General features: G+C 41.3%; 1 protein-coding gene across 7 annotated transcripts in view; it reads left to right on the top strand.

Annotated features, from left to right (window-relative positions):
• The window catches only part of DAAM2 (dishevelled associated activator of morphogenesis 2), a 205,353-nt gene that overhangs the window by 160,992 nt on the left and 21,482 nt on the right, over positions 1–22,879 (top strand). For 6 of the 7 annotated variants that reach the window (XM_017742338.1, XM_017742339.1, XM_017742340.1 and 3 more), the window contains 8 exons: positions 2,075–2,182; positions 4,842–4,874; positions 8,113–8,219; positions 17,007–17,091; positions 18,639–18,745; positions 19,446–19,534; positions 20,272–20,440; positions 22,220–22,327. In XM_017742338.1, coding sequence (XP_017597827.1) covers positions 2,075–2,182; positions 4,842–4,874; positions 8,113–8,219; positions 17,007–17,091; positions 18,639–18,745; positions 19,446–19,534; positions 20,272–20,440; positions 22,220–22,327 — 806 coding nt within the window. The remainder of the gene's footprint in view (positions 1–2,074; positions 2,183–4,841; positions 4,875–8,112; positions 8,220–17,006; positions 17,092–18,638; positions 18,746–19,445; positions 19,535–20,271; positions 20,441–22,219; positions 22,328–22,879) is intronic. The other variant, XM_017742343.1, reaches the window with a different exon arrangement.

Raw genomic sequence — 22,879 nt, 5'->3', positions numbered from 1 at the left:
CCATTAGTGAGGAAACCTCACTCTTGTGAGATTTTTGCAGCTGGACAGGTAGATGGGCAAGACTCATGAGTAGCTGCCTCTTGAGTCACATCCAGCCTCTGCCAAACACAGCATACAGCTTTTAGCATCCTCAGGGCTCTGTCCCTGTGATGACTCTAAGGACTCCTGTTAAGAAATATTCTACCATTTCAGTGTTTGATTGGAGAGTCTGAAACAGTGAGGCACTCAGAGAACTGCTCTGCTGTTCAAATACATCCCTCAGGATTTATAATTCATGGTTTACAAAGCCAGCCTGGAAATTGAATGAGAATGATCACTCTGCCTGGATGCTTCTGGCTAAGATTGGCAGCAGAGTTCAGGGCTAGGATAAAATGAAAATTAATTTTGTCTCCTATTGCTTTGGCTGAGATGATCCTCCCAGACTTGTTTGCCATGTTACAGTCACATGTTCTTCCTGCTATGGAAAGAAGAGCCACACTGATTGCAAGGGATGATACAATGATATTGGTGAGCCTGCTCAGGGGTGGGTGCTGCTCCCATCTAGGATATGCTCTCACTGTAAATAGCACTGCAGACACCCCTCCTTACCCTCAGGCACTCACAGGCAGCCTCTGGAGAAAGGGTGTTGGTTTTCTTGCACAGTGTCTGCCCTGCCAGGAATTTCCTACAGAACACTTCACACTTTTATTTCCCCCTCATTTTATCCTCGTCAGGTTTTTTCCTTGCTCCTTGAGCCTTGTGGCTTAGCACATTTCCCTCATTCCTTTTGATGACTCTGAATGGGAAGTAGAGCCTGTTCCTAATTAGTTCTGATAATGAAGTGTTAACACACTTTGCTGTGTAGGTACAAGTCAGATACTTCAGAGCTGGAACCTGTGTGAGGGTTTCATTGCTATTGCTTGTGGTTCCTGGCTTTTTCTGCATCAGTATTCTGCTGGCTCTTCATCTCCTGGGATTTCCTTAGGTCTTTTTTAACAACTCCTTTTGTCCATTTCTTTTTTCTTTTAATTAGGATTTTCATTATTTTTGCAGTTACTAAAGTTCAATAAATATACACTTCATAAACTAAATTAACTGAAGAATAGTGGTGTCAGGTGTGAAGAGCACCCAAATCTTGTCCCACAAAACATGCACCTTAAGTATCAGTAGGAAGGAGAAGGTAGTTCAATCTTTGTGTCCTCTTCCAGGAAGGATATCTGTCCTGAGAATGTCAGCAAGAGACCCAAGACCTTCACTTAGTTTAGGATGACTGCTGATTAGTTAATTCATGTGCCAAAGGAGCCTATTTGTTGTGGGGTTGGTGGACAGCAAGTAGGAGGAGAAGTCTGTGCCTGTCTCCCTCCATGCTAATCATCTGCCAAACAGCTAGGATTCCCTGCATTCAGGATAATGTATCATCACAAGGGTTGTGAACATTTGCACTTACTGTGAACGATGCTGTTTCAGGGACCTGGGTATAGTTTCTGTCTATCTGACTTGACAAAGCCCTCATGTAGACAAGAGAGTTCATGTAATAGGAAACAATCAGACTTCAAAGACTCATAGGCTTAAAAGTAAAATAAAATAAAATTTTAAACTACTTTCACAGACAGACAGAATGAAAACCACACACCCCTTAGGCTTTATAAAAGAACCTGGCAAAATTTGCAAAAGGGAAGATGTGTCTGGGGTTTGTCATGCATCAGTGCTTTTCCTAAGCTTTTGCCTCCTGATGGTAACACTCCTTTCAGCATGACCACAATGGTTGTGTTAGACAGATGGCCACTCTTGAAAGGAAATATGCTGTGGGATCACGGATAATGCTTGAGATGTGGTCTGCTAGTCTTGGAATGTGCCTTTTCATTAGAGGCTAGCTGTGATGAAAAATACAAAATAGTATGTTTAAAAACAAAACCAAAAAAACCCCACTATTTTTTCTCCTTTGACTCTTGAAACAAAGTGTGTCCTCTAAAATGACAGCAGTAGTGCATAGGAATGTGACCAGTGAGGAGAACAGAATGATCTATCCAAATGGGATTGGATGTTCTTAGCTAAAACTTTTGCTATCTTGTTAAAGTATGTCCTTTTGTTTTAGGAGAGGATCCATGGCACAATCTGGAATGAGATTGATGATTTAAAGGCATTCAAGGTGCTGGATCTAGAAGATTTTGAAAAGATGTTCTCCGCGTATCAGAGGCACCAGGTAGGAGTGAACTCTTCCATAGCTTTTCTGTCTCAAATTTCTGGAGGAGAAAAGAACACGTGACACCTGCAGGGTGGCAAGGCTGCATCATTTGATGCTCTGCCACTGTTCAAAAAGTCTGAAGACCAAAAGAAGTTGGGACAGGCACATGGGGCAGGGTCTAATCTGTTATGGACGTATTTCATACGAATGGGCAGCTCTCACAGGCAACAATTACCAGCAGGTAATGCTCTAGTTAATGTCAGTGGCCACTGATTTCCAAAAGCTCCGGAGCTTTATGTTTATACTGGCATATCAATCTTTCTGTTTCTCCCATTCATCCAGAGAAAAAAGGCTGTAGTTCCCTGCGTATTGAGCAAGGTGACTGTATTAGCTGTCTTTCATTTTGTCTGTTGTTTCTTAAACAGCCAACTGCCTGAACTGGCTAGGTGATAGAAACTGTCTGAATTACAGATTATAGAACGAACAGCATACTTTAAAAGTAGCCATTTATTAGAATGTATTTTTCCCTCCTCTTTTTCTTGGAAAGCAAGTCACTTCCAATCTGTCTATCTCCGCTGAATGAGATTTAGCAGCAGACGAATTGTACTTTCACTTCTTGAACTACCCTAGCTTTCCTTTGCTTTTGGAATATTTTCAATGTTTTGTATGCTGCGGAACTGGATCATGACTCTGAAGTTTTAGGAAAAGACACAGATCCAACTGCCATAAATCATCTTTATGATTACTCCTTACAGTGATGATAACTACTTCATTAATTTACTCAGTACCTTAAAATTAACAATCCAGCCCCTTGTCTTTGGATTTTCCATCTGCTCCCTTCCCTCTTTTATTTTTCTATCTAATCTAGACACATAATAAATAACTTCTTATTTATTAGCTCACAGCCACATGGATAAGCTGTGAAGAATGCAGCGTTAACTGTTGCATGATGGGATTTCATTTCTCATTCTGTGTCTGCAAATAGCTGTTGCTGTTTCAGTGGTTCCCCCTCTCTCTTTCTGTAAATCCCACTCCTTGAAACAAGATCTTCATCCACAGAGGGGAAGAAAGGCACATGAACCTTCAGTGCTGTTACAAGATTGGATTTAGACCCTGTCCCAAGAGCTTCCATTCCAATGTTTCAGGTGCAAACATTGCAGCTTCCTCACTAGAAATTACCTTGCAAAGCCTTTCTTCCTTTTGTCCCCAAAATCCAAAACCAAAGCTGTCCTGGTCTCAGTAAGAATCGTAATCTTTATGGCTGTGTTACCAATCACTGGAAAGCAGCCTGAGCTATTCAGCCATAAACTAACCTGACCCTTACCCCTGTCTCTGTGGTTCTCTGGACAGTACTCTTCCACCCTCATTAAGCATGCTTTATGACAGTGGCTCCAGACACTACAGTAACACTTACGTAAGCTACTTGTATTTTTGTGCAGTGAGACATCTTGCTGCCCTTCCAGCATTTGTGGAGGCTTTTACATTGTTTTGGGGTTTTTTTTCTCCTTAAATATTTTGTTGTTATTTATGTGATACTTTCTTTTTCATCCATACTTGCTCCAGTCGGAACTGGTTTCCAACCACCAAGTCCTCACCAATTTTCTTTTTTTTTTTTAATGACCAGGCAACCAAAACTGCTTTTGAATTAAAAATTTATGAGAACTTTTTCATTTTACACTTAGTCTTTTCTCCTCTTTTACTTTTGAAAATATTTCACTCTGACCAAGTATGTGTTTACTCTGGGTTTGTGACTTTTAAACTTCATCCAAATGTCTGTAAAGAAAAGAGTCAATGAGAAGCCTTGCCCTTTTGCATCTGAAATGCTGAATGAGTAGAGATAAAGACATTTCTTTCTCTGCTGTTATTAACATGATCTTCATGTTTTTTCCAGTTTCATTTACATGAAACAATTTTTCTATTTTCCTAATTTTGTTAATGACAGAGGGTCTCTTCTCCTCTCTCAAGCCCAATGTGTCCTTTTTGGTGGCTATGAGGGAAAGCAAAATTGTCCAGTGTACAGAATGCTGGACCAAGTATTCTGACACTTGTCTTTTGACTTTGCTCCAATCTTACTGTGTAATACTGACCTTTTAATTCAGTATAGCTGGTGTTTTCCTGGAGTACAGAATATGTCATGAAATAGTTGGAGTCTGTCATCCAGAAGTGCTGTAAAGCCTCTTTGGCGGTTACAGAGCACTTTCAAAATACTTGGCTACAAGTTGTTAAAGGGTATAACATGCCATTGAAGCAAATTGTTGCTTGTTACACTTGTTAATACCCACAAACTGCGCCGGTGCATCAGGAGAGGAGAACTGACCCTCAAGTTATAACCTTGGCAGTTCTTTCAGTAAGGCTCTGGACTGGATTTGTAAAGGTATTTAAGCATTATCCTAGTTAATATTTAAAGACCTAGGAGATTTATGCTTTGGAGACCAAATTTATTATTTTCAGAAAAGACCTAGGACTCTTAGTTCCCTGACATCTGCTGATTCAAAATACGCAAAGAAATGCTGAAATACCTTTGAACCATCTGGGCCAGAATTACTTGCTAAACATTTTATGCTCTTAGAAAACAGTGTGTGTCTAAGTTCAGCTGCCTTGTTAAACTTGGTATCTTTCTCTGTGCTAATTTTTGGCATGTTTCCTTCTTCGTTATTTGCGACTGCTGCCTGCATAGGACCTGCTAACTAACCCCTCCTCCTGTAAGCAGGTGAGTATCATTGTCTGCTTCCTGATCCTCTTGCCATGTGTTTAAGGTGAAATCCTGGAGCATGCCATTATGGGGTCACTGCTCATGCTACTCTTTCATATGTCCTTGCACTCTGCTTTCTTGATGGCAAAGGTGGTACAAAGAATTCTCTTAGCTGCATTATCTCTGTGATAGGAAGTAGTTCTTGTTCTTTCACTTGCTTATGTCTCACTGCTGGTGTCTGTAGTCCCTTTTTTATGATCGTGAGGGAAAAAAGACCAAGGACAAAGAAGAATGTCACTGTGAACTCTTCCTTAACCAAAGTCATAGTCTCTCCAGTGGAGAACAAAAGGGGCTCTCAGGGAGCCTTCGCTCCCACTGCTCCCATCTGTGGTCCATCTGCTTTGGACACTGCTGAAGTCTTCAGATGAACTTAGTAGCCACAGATTTTCTGATAAAGGAAGTATTTCTTTGCATAGAACTGGGCACTTTGGCAGAAGGATTTGTGCCATCTGAGGAGCAGAAGGGTTCGAATGGACAACTGAAACCCTCGGAAAGTTCAGCAAAGGATTAAAATGGTGTTTAGAGAGGGATATTGGATCATGCACATGTCTTTAAACTGGCTACTTCTCTATTTATTTATCATCTTTAGCAAAATTCTTGGCAACAATTTTGGTAAGAGCAATGCTATTAGGAGAGGGTTGTTCAGATATGATCATAGGTGTGTCTGGTGGCTTCAGAAGGAAGTAGTTCTCACCATGAGTGCTCTGGGAACTGCATTTGGAAAGTCTAGTCAGGACTTCTGCCACATGGGGGAGGCTGACATGGCAGCGTACCAAAACAAGGCAATATGGTAGAAATAGTTCTCTGAAGTATTGGTAATTTCCAGAAGCTAGGGTGCTGCAGTGATATGAGTCTTCAGCTAACCAAAATCAAATTTTATTTGAAGCAAGGCACCAATATGATGAACACATTCCACATGTATAGTTATTTCAACACTGAAATTTTAGTTGACTTTTGAATTTGCAGCTAAAATATCAAATCTGAAATACTCTTTGAAGGACATAACATAGTGTTATCCCAGATGAGAAGCTGGTAAAGAATGATTGCATAAAACTTAGTCATCTTGTCTGTCAGGTTGACACCAGCTCCAACTGTTCTTGCTTTCAGGGCCTGGTCTCTCTCACAAAAGCTAGTCACCACCGCCCCCCTGCTCCTCCTTTTCTGTGTCTGAGAAAATGTGGATAGTCCATATGCAATCTGCTTTCCTTCAGCTAAGCTTGGAATCTGGCTTCAGTAAAACCTGGGGCTTCATCTGCTTTTGCTTGCACATAACTCCAAGTAGCTATAAATACCTCTCTCCTCAATGTGAGTTGAAGAGGATGTATTTTTAGATGAGTCTAGCCCTTATGACCAAGGAGTGGGCCATGTCTGAATAGTTAGGTTATTCATCTGTGTTGAACCCTGTGGGTTGGGAAATTTGAAAAGGCATGGAGGCTATTATATCAGTTCCTGCTGGATGGCTTTAAGGAAAGCTGGCTAAACCCCCACCTCACATACACAGCCAAATGCCGAAACTTCTTTCCCTTGGGATGGGTGCTGGTTGTCACTATCCAGGTGTCTTTGTCTGCAAGTATTTGCTAGTGAGGAGCAGTGAAGCTTTTAAACCAAGAGCACAGACCAGCAAATATCTTTCTTCCTTTCAATAGCTTCCCATCTCCTTTTTCCCCTGTCATCCTCCCCACAAACTGAGAAACTCAGGAAAACTTTGAAATCTCTACATGCCAGATTATACTGGGGGCACTCCTCTTTTTGGTATTGTTCATTATTCTATCAGAAATAATAAGCTTAATGCCAATTTTGCCTTTTTTGGGAACACTATTTGATATAGTGAGTAACACTGCAATTTCCTTTCTGCCATGCTAGATGCTTTGGGCACATCTAGCAGAACTTACTGAATTCACATCTTCAGCTGGTTCATTGTACCTGCTTAAGAATGTCATTTGCTATTGGTGGTGGCTCGCTGCAGCACTTTTGGACATGGCTGTGTGAGTCCTTTATATATCCAGGAGCAACACAGGTTTGTGGTAGCTGACTGTAACAATAACTGAAATGACAACCAGCAGTATGAACCTATGATTTACTTTGAACTCTCAAACGCTTGGGTGTCAAAATCTCTTTAGAGATTAGTCATGTTGATATAAGTGAGCCTTGAGTTTCAGAACCTTGGGTCCTGAGAGTGAGTTCTGGGAAGCACCCACTCTGTATGTTTGCCATGATCTGACATGTTTCCCTGGGTCTCTGCTATTGACCACTCCTAGGGACAGGATGCTGGGGTAGATGGACCTTTTGATCTGACTCAGCATGCTCGCTGTTATATGCTAAAAAAGAAGTCATGTTGCTTATTTGATGAGTGCATTCAGAGCTGTATTATACTGGTAAATCTCAAAATCTCAAGGCCTGACAATATGGGTATCATGAAAAGGCATTTTTTAAATGGTTCCAGCAGCAGTTAGCTGGGAAAATAAAAACTGGATGGTCAGATTGAGTTTGCAAATATTTTATCTCTGTGTGCTGTGACAAATGTTCTGGACTGGATTTTCTAGGGTTTTTTCAGGTGATGAATATGGCAGTGGGGATGTACAGACAATTTTGGGAAAGAGAGATTTCTGTCTGATTAAATATATTAATTAGTTTTTAAAAAAGAAGATCGTTTAGATGTAGATTTTTACCATTTAGTAAGATATATTTAGTAAGATAAATGCCATGGTGCCCTGCTGTTTGCATCTCTCATATAATATGGATTGGTCAGGTCCAATGGCAGCCTTAAGACATAACAGAAGGATTTTTATTGCATGTTCTGCAGCCTTTCAAGAATGCTGTGTAACCCCTGGAGGAGGCATTTGCTGAAGGATATGCTGTGACACCAGTGGGCTTCATCGTAATGTGCCTGATTCTCCTATCATGCCAGTTTTTCACATTAACATAATGTAATTGCTGGTAGAGTGAGTCCAGTAGGTCAGAATCAGGTCTGGTATTTGGGATCAAAGTTGATGTCATAGGTGTTAATGAATGATTTCTGTTTGTCTAACAACACAGGATCTACCTACATACTTTCTGCCCTTGCCTTCTTTTCTTATCATGTGGGTGTATTTTTCTAGGTTGGGATGGGTTTGTTCATTACACTGAGCTAAGTCTATCAGTGTTGGGTGAGAAACATAACACTGATTGTTTTCTCTCCCTTTTGAAATACATGCAGAAAGAGATGGGCTCAACAGAAGACCTTTACCTCTCCACACGAAAGGTGAAAGAGCTCTCTGTGATTGATGGCCGGAGGGCCCAGAATTGTGTCATTCTCCTTTCCAAGTAAGTGTGCTAAGCCTTAGCCCACAGGGTGTGCCATGATCAGTGCAGAGGCAAGAGGGGATAAAATTAAACAAATGATGTGTTTCTTTTCCCAACTAGACCTGCTGTTTAATACCTGCAGAGCCTCAGATAAACCTCTCTTAATGTGTCATAAAAGCACATCTCTCATACGTGTGATCTCACTTAATAAAAATATCCACACACACACATTTTGTGTGTGAAGCAGGTGGGCACCAGCTTGTATCTGAAGACTCATCACCAGGAACTGATCACTACTCATTGGTAGATGGAAGCAGCTCTTTGGCAGTGCTTGCACTTCACTCTGAGTGATGTGTCCCCCATGTTCTGTATCTGTCATTTGTCTCGGTTCTGTCTCTTTCTAAATATTGCTCTCACCATCTCCCTGGAATACAGCAGAGCTGAATGTGATGTTCATTTTTGACTTGTGGTGAGAACAGTGGTAAACACAGGCATTCATATTCAAGACCCTGCAATGAGCTCAGCTGGTTATAGCATGGTGCTAATAACATCAAGGTTGTGGTTTAAATTCCTGTATGGGCCATTTACTAAAGAGTTGGGCTCCATGGTCCTTGTGGGTCCCTTCCAACTCAGAATATTCTGTGAAGAATTAAGTCTTCTATTTGTAAATAAGGTTTTTGAAGCCAAAAGTCGCCTACGTGTATTCCTGCAATGACTAATGCATTCAAATGCAGTGACATCAGGGCCCTCTATATTTTTTCATATCTTTCTACCAACCTGAGTACTGGGTTGGAGGTCTGTCGCTGTCAGATTTGTGCAGATACTGATAAAAATGAGAAAGCTGCCTTTCCTACCAGAGGAGGGACAGCGAGGCTGGAGACAGAACCTGGCAAAGCTGTGGCAGTACTGAGCAGCAAAACTGTTTCATTGGGCAGTAGAAAATATGGGTTCATATGGATGTGATGCTTGTCTGCTCTAGCAAGCTAATAGTTAAAAAGCAAGGTTGCAGCCAGACCACCAGGGCTGGAGTAAGTTCTTTCCCTTGCTCAGTGAAACCCACAGAGGCTCTCATTATGCTACTTATGTGGCATTAGCCTGCATGTCAGCAGGACCCCCACCATCCAAACCTTCTTTGAGGGAAGGCTTACATTTCTCTCTCTGCAGCAGTTGCCAACACACGTCTTTGCTGGTGTTGGCAGCTGACTGAGGTTGGGGCAGGGGAAGGCATAAGGGCAACAGGATTTTCACGCTGTTTGACGGACCTACTAAATTGTGTCTGGGCTTCAGATTAACTCTGCTAGCAGGTGGAACATTTCCTAGAAGTGGTAACACTGTGTTGCAGTTGGCTGGGCTGAGGAGGATCCCGGAAGCTGGTCCATGACTTGGTACGGCCCTAGGTATTTATTTGTAAAAATCTTCTGTCTCCAAAACAAAAGCACTGTGGACAGCAGCAATGCATGTTTTTCAACATTCACTTCCTCTGCTGTGCAAGTCTGGGCAATCTTACCTGAGAAGAATCCTCTCTATACAGCAAGACAGAAAGGATAGTTTCTGTGTTTTGTCTTTCTTTTTGTTGCCTCCACCAGCAGGGTCGTTGAAGCATGAACCTTGCGCTTCAAGATATATGGCATGTGTTCACTCCAGGTGTGCCATGAAGTTAGTGCACCTTGAACTGCTAGTCTGGACTCAAACCAGAGGTGAAAAGCTGTATTTTGTGACTGTCAGCTTCTTCACTAGGAAATACCCTGCTCTTAATGTTAGCAGGTCTAATATGGATGATAGAGGTTTGGAGACTGAGGTGTCCCTATGGAGCCTGCAGATTTGCATTGTGCCCTGTTAACTTTGCTGCTGTGCTATTGGAAACAACAGCTGCCAGGGCTATCCCACTGGCTTAGATAATTTCATGTTTGTAATGAATAGTGTTACACCCAGAATATCAGAAATATCCTACAGATTGGCCCAGGATTGCTATTCCTCCCCAAAGTTTCCTTTTAAATGCAACCAGAAAAGCAAAAATCTTTGGGAACTAAAATAGCACCTTTACATTCTTGCCTCTTTTTTTGTTGTTTGCCATTACATGGTTCTAATATTAAAGACAGGAATTGGGAGGAATGGCTGCAGACAATAAGTGAAAGGGCTTTGTAACCCCTTGGCAGGTTTTTTAATTACCCTGCTGCTTCTTCCTTGAGGTTAGACCCTGAAGCAGAGACACTCCCAGCCAAATCACCCCTGCTTGCTGCCATGCACGTGCTGCTCCTGCAGCACACCTCACACACCTGCATGGGGCTGTGCACACACGTGTGGTGAGAGGGGCTTTAAAACTGGTGACAAACAAAAGGGGTTTGTGCAACCCAGAGCTGCAGCCCCAGATTTCAGGTTGCCACAGTATCTGCCAACAGCTGTTTCCAATTGACTCTTACTGTGCATATATCCCTGTAGTTTATTCCCCCTTTGTTTACACTAAACTGTCGTGTCCTTTAAAGTAAAATAGCTGCATGGGTTGGGTTTTCTTTCCCTCCCCTACTCAAATGTTTTTGTTTTACTAACACTGTGTTAGAAGGGGTCAGGCAGAGCTCATATTTCATATGATCCAACAAGCCAAAACCTAGCAAGAATGAGAAATAGATGTCTCTTGCTTTCTTTTGCAGACAGGCTGCAGCACAGTAGGCTGAAAAGAGATGAAAATTGAATTGCTAGTTGATTTTGCTGAAATTTAACAGATTCATAAACTTTCCTCCCCAATCTCATCTCTATTTCCATAAAAAACCGTATCTTTCAACTCCTCGATAGTAGCATCTTTCAGTTTTCCTGTAGAGGAAGGATTAAATTGTCCTTGTTTAAGAGAGCCTGGCGGAGCTAAAACAGAGCTCTGTTCCATAGGCCGTCTTCAAAGGCTTGAAAAAGCATAAGTGAGTTTATCTCACAGTACTTCCAGTAGGCCATAGTTCAACCAGGACACGGAACCATCTGTTTGTGGTGAGTTCAGGCACCCACCAGCTTCAAATTTAGCTTTCTTAATGGGGTTTTGAACATACAGTTATTTGTCACACTGGAAATCTGCTATCTCTCATGAATTTCCTGATGTCTTCAGTTTCCACCAGGCTGGAGTTTTATTGTCAGACTTGTGTGGTCTGGAAGAGTCATCCCAGATCCCCATGTTTCCCTGCTTTCACCTGGAAATTTCTCTCACCATTATGGCTTCTCCCTGCCTCCATTACTTAAGTAATGGATAACGTTTCTGCTGCTCTGTTTTTCTTTAAATGTTCTTGCAGAACATGCCCAATATATGTATTGTCTTGCTCTGTGGACTGCTCTGGAGAGATTCAGTTCTATGAGACATCTTGCTTGAAAGAAGGCTGAATGTATACTTATGGAACTTCTTTGTGCACATTATTTTGCATAAATTCCAGCAAAATAATTATGTCAGTGTTCTTCTGACATAATGTGATGTGTTTGTTATTCCTGTGGCCCAGTGAGTCAGCAGTAACCTTCTCAAGAGGCTGGAAACAGTAGGAGTGCTAGCAAAGTGTCATAAAACCAGTAGTAACAGAAGGCAGAATCTGACTACACAGATTAAATAGTTTTAAATGTGAGTGTGACAATAGACAGGTACTAGCAGGCAGCTTTACCAAATGTTTGTGGCTTTGTCAATTCAAACATCAGTAAGGGAGAAGAAAAAAGGCTTGGGCAGAATTTCCAATGATAATACAAAAGAGATCAAGTATTTTTCTCACATCACTGTACCACCTCAGTGCTTTTAAACTCTTTCGGTTGAGACATTAAGGGGACAAGCTACTCACCCAGTGTCAGTCTGCATGTACTGGCTTTGCATGCCCCCAGTCCCCATGTGCCTTTCTGCCATGTGACAATTCAGTGTTCACCCTTGTTTTAAGGTAATTTTGAAGCAGTATGATGTTCTGGGGTACAGATCATATGAAACAGAACATATTGACACAGAAACAGCTGATTGGACTCAGCAATTCTGTTCCTCAGTGTGCTGTATTGAAAAACACTGGGCAATAACCGGTGCCTGCTGGGTTCCTGGAGAGATGTTCTGGGTTTAAATAAAGGTCTGCAATAAACAGCTTTACCTTCTGTGCTGAGTATGATACTCCAAGGCAAACTGAACATGCTAGTCAATGCCATCCTGTCTGAGATTACAACCAGGAACCAGAAGGTAGGGTTGCAATAAAAGATGAACCACTGCCTCATCAATATCTCACTGTAATTTGGGGATTCCCAAGTTTGGTCCTGCTTCACTCCTCTTGGCTCAGAAAGATAGTCATTCCCAGGTCCTTCTTGGAAGATAATTGAGAGTATTTGAATGCAAAGTTGCTTGGTTACTCATGAGCTTTTGCTGAAGGAGGACAAGAAAAGAAAAGCCTGTTTCTTTCAGCACTTGCCAGAATACTTTCACAGTACAGTGCTGAAAAGGCACTAGTGGATTTTTTTTCCCAACATGTTGATATAATGGTATAAGATGTACCTGGTAAAATATCCCAGATGTTGTCCCACAAACATTAGAGCACTGTTGTCTTCACTGATGAGATGAGTTGGCAACTGAGATAAGAGGATTTGGAAAGAGGTTTTTTTCTGTCTTCTGGCTGAATGTGCCATTAGACCAGCATGGCTCCTGAATGCTGCTTCTGAGAGGAAGCCTTTATGGGGCAGTGACAACGAGTATTTCCAAAATGTAGATATTGAACAGCCTGCAGCCTGGGAGTTATACAGAGCCTCGGGAGAGATCAGGAGTTAGAGAAGTTATGTCTCAGTCACAAAGTTTGGAAATGAATTAAGTAGTAGCCTGTGAGAAATGGCTTGTGGAGATAGGGAATTCTGCAGTCAATAAAAGCTAAGATTTGGGTGAGCTGTACAAACTGGCCATAGGACTAAGCTAAGTATCAATCTATGCCTCTGACTGTCATAGCTACTACTGTTGGCATCTGTTGGAGGCACTGTAGTTCCGTAGGAGGCATAAAATGTCCTTGATACATGATAATCAGTCCTCTTCTCCAAGGTAGAAGGAACAGTGGGTCTGTGATCACTGTGGTACAGGAACTTAACAGAGCTGCAACAAAACTCCAGTTCTCTGTTAGTGGGAAAGCATGCTTCCTTCTCTAAAGCTAAGAAAGATCCAAGGAACAAGCCCATGAAGTAACTCACTTTTTCCTTGGAGGGGGAGATGGTTAATGAGTGACAAGCATTTTGCTTTGATTCATGGGAGGGAGAAATGCAGGGGGGAGGTTGCTGTGAGTTAAATCAATGGGTATATTTAAGGAGAATAAATGAGCGAGCACTGGATGTCTGTAAGGGAAGTTGATGTAAAACTGCAACATGTCTCCCAGGCATGTTCTGAGTCAGGCTGCCGGCGTTCTCCAAGAGTATGAAACAATAAACCACTTGATGTCTGCAAGTGAAGCTGGTGTTAAATCAATTGAGGTGTCCTGGGGAGATTAGTGATGAATTACTCTGCAGAGTCAATAGAGATTATTTATGAAGCCAGAGGGGATAGAGGGAGGTAGGCTAAGTACCATATCAGAAGTTATTTGGTACTTGTTGAGTTTTAACATTGCTTGAAGATGACTCAAGCAGTTGGACTTCCATATGCTGCCACCAGATGTACGGGTGAGGGAAGAAGGAGGGAGTATTCTCGGTAAAGATCCTTTTCCTTCCTCATCTGACCAGTGTCAGGCTCCTGTTGAACAAAAGCAGGCAGTATCTGTGTTATGAATGAATGTCCTGCAGCTGAGGAAAGGGGCACTGTATTTTCTTCTGGTCACATTTATTTCCTGTGTCATGATCCCAGGATACATGATTTAGAGAAGTGCAAGGCAGAGGGAATACAACTTGAATTGTGTGCTGTTCCAAATTGAGTTACCTCCAGCAGCTGGAGGAAGAGTGCCTGGATCTGCAAAGCTTGTAAGAAAGTCACTGCAGCTTTCTAATAGATACCAAAATGTAATTTCTGTAGTGTAAATTTTTGGGCCACAATTCCACTTTAACTTTGCTGTCTCTCTCATATGAGTTTTAGACTCTGAGGGAATGCCTCTTTTTCAGTTTTAAATGGAAAGATTTTACGCATCTGCTTTAGGTTCTTCTTTAATCAGTTCACCTGTTTCTGTTTAAAAGCAGCACATCTGTTCCACATTACTGCTGGCCATCTTTAAGATCTTCTGTATGGCTGGGAATGAGTCTTGAAAATAAAAGAAGAATCACTTGATTAACAATTCTTTGGCCAGTTATTCAGACAGTTTTTAAGTGGGAAGATCTGTGTTTTGTGTCATTGTTGCTTTCGAAATGTATCCTGTCCCAGAAGAAGAACAAGCCCATTTTGGAAGAGTAAGATTGCTCTGCTGTAAATCCTTCCATACTAGTAATTAGGTTGGCAATAATCTAGGATGCACACCTGCAGGCACCATGACCCTGTTGCAGTCCTGTAAGTGACCAAGTTAAACTGCTTCTCGGCAGGAGACTGGCAAGCTTTCTGCTTTTCTCTACTGTGGGCTAAACCATTCAAACCAGATGTTTTTCTGCTGATGGCTGGCAGGGCACAGAATCATCTGAGAAATGGAAGTGTTTGTGTAACTCTCTGTCCTTGGGACTCTCAATTATTTTTGAACAGAAGATGTTTTCAAGTGTATTTATTGCTGATGCTTGGGCTTCTGGACAGAATAGCAAGATCAGTGGCAATATATGCTGTGTTGATGTACCTCAAACCTGTTTATTTGGTCCTGTTTACTGCATCCCCAAGCACACACAGAGGTAGTTGCACTGTGTAACGGGTGGTCAGTGAGTAATTGCTCGAGTTATTTGCATGGGAAGCACATGAAACTCACCCTTATTCTTTTTAACCTCTGTAAAAGTAGCAACAAAACCTCTCCACCCTGGTGTTAATGGGTTGCTCTATTTCCTTCCCTCTCACAGACTGTGTGCCTGTGTTACAAGGTAAATCTAATCTGCAGACTCCAGATTCTGGAAAATGCAAAGGTGCTCTCTAAAGGAAAAATAGTCAACAAAATGTAGCACTTTAAAAACTTCAGGCACCGAATTGTTTGGGCATGTGTATATGTGTCTCCTAGGGACCAGGCCCACAGCCACCAATTTCAGCCCTTATCTGGTCACAGTGTTTGATCAGCTCAGGGTCACATAGCCATGAAATTTACAATTCACAGTTTAAGCCAAAAGTAACCCTTCAATGTTCTGATCAAGGCTGTAAAGCTTTTTGCAGAACCTCATGTACAGAAGTTTGGTTTTTTTGGTCCACAGTCAAACTAATGACCTGAAGTAAAAAGTTTCCAACCTTTTCATTGTAAAAATTTTAATCCTTATCTCTCATCTGAGCATGGCCCAATTATGAAGCTTTTCTGGAAATTCGGTACTTTATCTTGCTTAGCAGGTATCAGTTTGCCCTCCTTGTGGAAAGATGACATGATGACCAACTAGGACCACAAAAAGGGCAATTAGTTCAGAGATATAATACGTACAACATTTCAAATGTCTGTTGAGTCATATTTTAGTTTCCAGCTGTTGGTTATATTGGGCAATGTTAAAATATTTTAAGTTTCTTAGATTTAGTAATATTTCCTGTCTCTAAAAATAAAGCTTTTTCTTTTGTTTTTACCTAGTTCCAAAAATATGATTCTATTCAAATGCCAATGGCAATGTGAAATTTCAACATAGAACTTCTTAGCACTGAAGACAAAAACATTTTGCCTCATGCATCAGCCTGTCTCTTATTTATATTTCCATTTTCTCTTTCTGCTGTTAATTAATTATATTGATTATAGAAGGTCCATGGAGACTGTTGACTTCACTCCTCAAATATTCACTCTACTGTTTCAGTCCCAAAACTGAGATTTTCTTGTGGATAGCCTTTCCTTTGTGGTTCACTTCAATTTTCCCTACTCTCCTGAAATGACTGAGGGTCATGGGTTGGAGTTGGTGGGGTAGAATTTCACACTTGTGCTTTACTTTGTTGACATCTGCTCTGAGACCCACAAGGTTCATTTCAAGTATCCTTGACACTTAGATAATCAACAAGCAACATCTTGATAATCACAAATTTTGACTCCTCCTAATCTGCCCTGGATTTCAAGTGGAGACCTTGAGACTTCTTTTCTTTATTAATTCTATGCTCAGTTGTAGCTGCTGACCCCTACTCATTGCACACAAATGGACAAGAGTAGGTGGTAAGGAGAGTGTAATCTTAGTACCTCAGATAACATTAAAAAGCCTTGTTTTCAGAGCTCGTTTCACATTGGATATGAAACATGGATATGCAGATGCTCTCTGTTCCTTTGTCATCTCTCACTGCTGACAGAGTGAACTTACCTAGCACAAGCAGTTTTCTTGCAAGAAAACACATTCTCAGTAAGGGAGTTTTCAGTCCCATTGTTTTTTTTTTCTGGGAGATACTTTAATATTCACAAGTCAGGGTGTTACATGAGCTCAAGGTCATAAATGGAGATAAAGGGTTTTACTATAGCAAAAGAACTTAATGAGGGAGGTATCTGGTATGGGGGAACTTGGAAGCACGTTTGATCTATAACCTGACTGTTATTAATCACCATTGGATTTTTGATGTGTGTTTGATTAACTGAAGAGGACAAAAATATATTATCCATAAAACCTCTGTCTTTAGAACTGATATGTTCTTCTTACTGAATATTCTAGAATAGCAACTTCACAGTAGAGCTTGCCGTGCTTGTTTCGTGCCTGTTTAGTGCAGTGTTTCAGGCCTCCTACTTTCTCAATTGTCAGAGTCACTTAAACTTTGCACTGATGGTACAATGTCGATACTTTTGAAAGGCTGAAGCTGTCTAATGAAGAAATCAGACAAGCAATCTTGAAGATGGATGAACAAGAAGACCTAGCGAAAGATATGCTTGAGCAGGTGAGAAAGATTAAAGTCAGATACAACTTATTTTTAGGTCCTTCACTGCCTTTTCTCAAGTGGATGTATGTACTGGGGCTGCTGGTTTGTCTGAAGATCAGAACGTGGCCCTGTCATGCCAGTGGAGCTGCACATGGGAGCCTGAGAAAAGTATTTTTCCCAATGTTGTGGAGTATACCTCTGTTATGTAACTGTTTTTGTATCAGGTTGATTTCCTAAGTTTTCTCTTCTTCGTGCAAAATTTGTGTGATTACAGGTGGTTTCTTTTCATGTCCTCTTTATTTCCATGATTTTTCTCATCTCTACTTTTTCCTGTTTTTTTTATTTGTTGTTGTTGTTTTCCTTTTCTCTTTTCTTTATTTTCCTTTTTCTTCATCTCCCTTCTCTGCCTGTAGCTTTTCTATTGGGAAGTGCCAGGAACCAGACCCTGTAGGTCGTTGGTTAGAGCCAGGACTAGAAGAGATCTCGTGGGAACACTATAAGGGAGTCAGGGAATTCCATCCCCAGCACTTGGTTGACTGTATAACTTGTGAGGAAAAAAACCCCACTGTTAAACCACCATTGCCCAAATTCCCTTTATAGAAGGTGGCAGATGATGCTTTGACTAAAGAGAGATGTGATAAAGTTCCTTAGGACTGTGCAAAACATTATAATTATGAACTGTCTAATAAATGTGATTCCTTCTTTCCATGCAGTCACAGTGTTTAATCATGCACAAAAAGCTTTTCCATTTTGGAAATTTATAGCCTACTTGTCATATTATCTGAATGGCCACAGCTGCTCCAGAAGTCACTGCAAGCTTTTGATGCTCCACACCTTTGAATATCACATATTTGTGGAATGCAACGAAGTATTAACAAGCAGTAAAAGGCAAAGTGTTTGATATGCCTTGTGAGCAGTTCTTGTGGGTGTGAGCTGAGGATGTGTGCAGTGCAGTATTTATAACCATACTAAAGCACAACTACCACCAGATATGTCAAAAATCTGTCAAAGTATGAGCTTTTAAGGTCAGCATATGAATAGCATCCAGTGTCAGACGCATATCCGTTATTGTTTATTGTTTCAGCAGTGTAGGGCATATCCGAGAGAGATAGATGAGGCTTTGTGTGTGCTCTACGATAGGCACGATGGGTACTTCACACTGTTTGGGACACATCCTGCTCTTGTTTGCACCAATCTAAACTCCAAGTAGGGCTGTGGGAATCGAGTTCTCTCTGTTCTTCCCCTTGGGTAAGTTGCAGTAGCACTTGGCCTTTAGGATTTTGAAATGGGAAATTCCCTGTAGAATTAAAAATTAATCTTAATGGGGTCAGTGAAGGATAAAGACAGAACAGCAAGCAAAGGTTTAGAAAAGGTCAGTTTTGTAGACACAGCTGCACTTTTTTGAAGTTATGGTCACATGGCTGAGTCAATGTAATGCTTCCCAGTGGTAGCAGAGAAATCTGAGGGCTCTCTCTCCCCACCTGGGTTTGTTTGTGCCCCTCTGTCCCCCTCTCATTTTCGTTGGATCTCACACTTTAGTGTTTGGTTTGTGTCTCTCACTGTAGCTACTGAAGTTTGTTCCTGAAAAGAGCGATACTGACCTGTTGGAAGAGCACAAACACGAAATCGAGCGCATGGCCCGGGCGGATCGTTTCCTCTTTGAGATGAGCAGGTCTGTTTGATACATTATGGGAGAGTGCATGCAGGACTTCTTGGAAACAGCTGTAATTGTTACTGAAAATGGATCATCTGGCACTGGGGGGAAATGTGCAAGATTGTGGGCCAGCATTATACCCTGTGTTTGCCAGAAGTCCATGAATGTTACAAATATTTCCGTTCGTGACACAAACTTTATGGACAAGAAGCACTCTCTGTGCATAAGGGCCTGTCCCCTGCCGACAAGCAGAAATCTGCCTCCTCTGACTAAATTTGTTCACAAAAAGAAATGCAGATCCAAGTATCACATGTAGTATAGCCAGGGATCAGGATTTTATATAGATCCCTTCTTCTGTTCAGCTATCTCATGTCCTCATCCTCTGACTTTTTTTTCTTGTTTCAGCTTTGCTACCCCCCATGTGAGGATTCACATCTTGTTCTGCTAATTGAGGTGCAGCTGGGGTCTCCCACGACTCTCCTATTTTGAAAGTAGTGGGAATTCTTCCAGCTCCTTTTCAGTTGAGATCCAAACATGACTTGAAATCCACCATTTTCATAACAAGGTTGATTATGTAGTGTTATGTGTTTGGACTATGTCCATGATCCCTTGGATTCATGGGACTGAACATGCAACCATTAGATTATGTGGGGAGCATACTAGCCCTGGACTTCAAGCGTTCCAGTTCAGTGTTGGCTTTCCTCTGCCCTTCATGCAGGATTGACCATTACCAGCAGCGGCTGCAAGCGTTATTCTTTAAGAAGAAGTTTCCAGAGAGGCTGGCAGAAGCAAAACCAAAAGTGGAAGGTATGGTTAATAAAGCTTTTGCTAAGAGCTGGGCAGAGGGGCTGGGAAGGTCAAGAGAGGCTTGTCTTCAAAGGAGATGCTGTTACATGCATGCTATGCTTGTAGAGCCATTGAGCCCAAGGCATGTCATATCCTAAGAAATTAATTCTATCTGACACTCTTCTTTCATCCATTGAGTTAATAAAGTCAGTTTCATGATTGTTACAGTGTAAATATGACCCGACAGATATGACAGCATGTTATCAGGCTGTGCTGAGCTGCCAAAAACTTTCATGGCCTTTCTGTGCAGCTCACCCTCAAGTCCTTGCACTTTCCCTCTTCAAAGGGCACTTAGAGTAGATACCTCAGGACAGTGATACTCTGGGAATGTGTAACCTAGAAGCAGGGGAGGTGTATGGTTATTGCAGAGAAGAGGTGAGTGTATTCTACTCTGCATTTTCAGATGAGCTCAAGCCTTCCTCTGGTCTCACTGGCTGTGCTTTTAGAGTGTGAAGTCCAGGAGAACAGCCTTGATCCTCTGTTCAGAGGAGTTTCCTGCAAGCTAGATGTAGTGCATTTTCCTTCCAGTTGTCCTGATTGTGGCGGCGTGTGGGTGCAGGAAGGACAGTACACAGGCAGTGTTGCAGCATTTGTTGTGCAATAGTAGATGGGCATTTCACGGTATTTCAAATTATGGGCCCAAGCATGTTAAAAACAGCCACTGTGCAATAACCTGTTCTTTTTTCTCTCTTTTCAAGCCATTCTTCTGGCATCCAAAGAACTCATCCGAAGCCAGCGTTTGAGGCAACTCCTGGAGGTAGTTCTTGCCTTTGGGAATTACATGAACAAGGGCCAAAGGGGAAGTGCTTATGGCTTCAAAGTCTCCAGCCTGAACAAAATTGCGGACACCAAATCCAGCATAGACAGGTGGGGTAAAAGGCCGTAAATACATTGGTTACTGTGCTGCTGCATCTCTTATCATAGTAATAAAAATGGATTTTTGTTTGATTTTAGCTCTGTAGACAATTGAAAATATTGTCTTATTTGGCACTTAAGTAATGCTTTTCACTCTAGAAAATTCTACAGCAATTAAAGACCAGCTATTAACACAGCAACCAAATTCTGCTGTTTCTCTGGAAAATGCACATCTGATGTTGGATTGTGTTTCTGCAACCCAATGCAAAGATGACAAAATGTAGTATTTCACAAATAACTGAAATAAGTTTGGGGAGAATGAGGATTCCTATGGAATTTGCCCTTTAAACCAAAGTTTTGTGGCCATGGTTTTGCAAAAAAAGAAAACACAAAAAAAATCTGAGCACAATTTTATGCCTCCTGTGAAACATGGCATATGTTTCTGATGAAGTACTGTCATAAACCTTCTCTCTACGTACACCACTAATGAAGCCAGAAGGCATAGCTCAGAGAGACTGATCCTGGTTGTATCTGTGGCAGATAAGGAAAACAGCTGGTTTGGGAATGTGGAGCTTACTGTTTATTGACATGGACTGCAGGTCTTATAGTGTCACCCTATGTTTTGCCCCATATCTGCATGCTGGTTCTGGAAATGAATCCACGTGAGACTGAGCAGAGAATATGACTTTTGGATTCCAGCAGCACTAAGGGTTTTCTTGGAGATCTGTTATGCTGGCTCTTACTAACTTGCACCTTCCTTGAATTTTGAGACCTGCTGAGACCATAACTGTGGTGAAATGACTTCAGGCTGTGACAGAATGCATAATGTCAGTAAAAAATCATAGGAAATTCATCCCTACCTAATAGAGTTTGAGCTAACAGAGTACTGTTTTGACTACCAAAGTGTCCTTTCTGTATTCCAAGGCTAACACCTGAATAGCTAATGTTGAACTTTTTTTTGCCTTACTGTAGCTTGGCTTGATTTCTCTATAAATTAAATATCCTGCGCAGATTCTGTTCTCTCACCAGTTCCCAGCTCCCAGATTCCAGTCTGTGTGAAGCAGTGGCTGTCTGCTATCTTCCCTGTCAGTTAACAACATAACACCCACCTAAAGTAGCTGTTATGGCTGTCTGTTCTCTTTACATGCAGAATTCCTTGTTTACTTTACAAATTTCCTTAAAGTTTCTCCTGCATCCCTCATCCATCTCAATCCTATCTGCTCCAACTTGGGCTGCAACTGGTTTTGTGTTAGTGAGCCTGATCACTGCTCGTAAGTTGTTTCGTTACTGCAGTAGTTTTCTTTGCAGCTTCTCCAATCTCCAGGAACCTTTTTCTCTCCTTAGTTAACTCTCAGGTTTTGTTCCCACATTGCCTCTGAGGACAGCTTGCTTCTTCTCCCTTACAAGTTAATGTCCCTTTAGTACTAGCAGTTGTTTATTCTCTGAAGTATCTGGTGACAAATATTATACTGTGTTATGCAATTTTCTTTTCTGTTACACCCTCTACGCAGATGGATGGAAGCATGCTGGTGTTTCCAGAATAAATTAAGATACAGTATATTGCTTGGGGTTTTAGGAAGGATGTTCATAAAGGAATTATCTATTTTAGTCCCTTATACTTTTCTTTCGGTAGCAGAGCCGCTAACTGCTGATACATTGTTTATCTTGTTCAATCAAGCACATTTCCTGAATATTTTTCACTGATTTGTCACAATCCTTTCATCATCCTTTCCTTCTCATTACCACCTGCCTTCTCATTTCTACCTTCTGTTTTTATTTTGTTTTCTTTAGGAACATTACGCTCTTGCACTACTTAATTATGATCTTCGAAAAGAATTATCCAGATATCCTAGACATCCAGTCTGAGTTGCAGCATCTTCCAGAAGCAGCAAAAGTCAAGTAAGTCCAGTGCTATTGCTTCTCAGAGCTGGAGTTCCCAGAGATTTTTGTTCACTTAATTATCATAATTTTTTTTCATTTCTGTCTTCTAAACCCGTGGCCAGCCTTACAGATGTAATGCCTTTGTTGTAGATAACTAAATTGATAGCTTTACTCAGATATGTCTGTATCTATTTCCGAATCAGACATTGTAAGCAGGCTGGCTGTTGTTTGTAATTCACTCACCATATCCTATGGTTGTTCATCTAAGTGTGCTATTTTTTCTGGGTAATTGCAGGTTCGTTTCTAAGATGGGGTCAGTTAGGCACAGAGGCTACAGTAAACCTTTTTCAGGAAGATTGTTCAAACTTTTGCACAAATCAGTCTTGCACAGAAATGTGGAAAGCATCATACTTTCTGCAAAAAATTCAATGGTCCATTTCTGGAAGCATTTGTGAAAAATGAATACAGAAGCCATCCCCCCAGATACTAACATTTTTTTTCTTTCCAAAGCACTCCTCAAAAAAAATTATGCATATTAATTACCCAGACATAATTCTTTGTATAAGGAAC

Source organism: Corvus brachyrhynchos, unplaced genomic scaffold (assembly GCF_000691975.1).
Source record: "Corvus brachyrhynchos isolate BGI_N302 unplaced genomic scaffold, ASM69197v1 scaffold188, whole genome shotgun sequence".
Taxonomy (NCBI): domain Eukaryota; kingdom Metazoa; phylum Chordata; class Aves; order Passeriformes; family Corvidae; genus Corvus; species Corvus brachyrhynchos.
The sequence above is the reverse complement of the archived record's forward strand: the minus strand, read 5'-3'. Positions and strand labels throughout refer to the sequence as shown.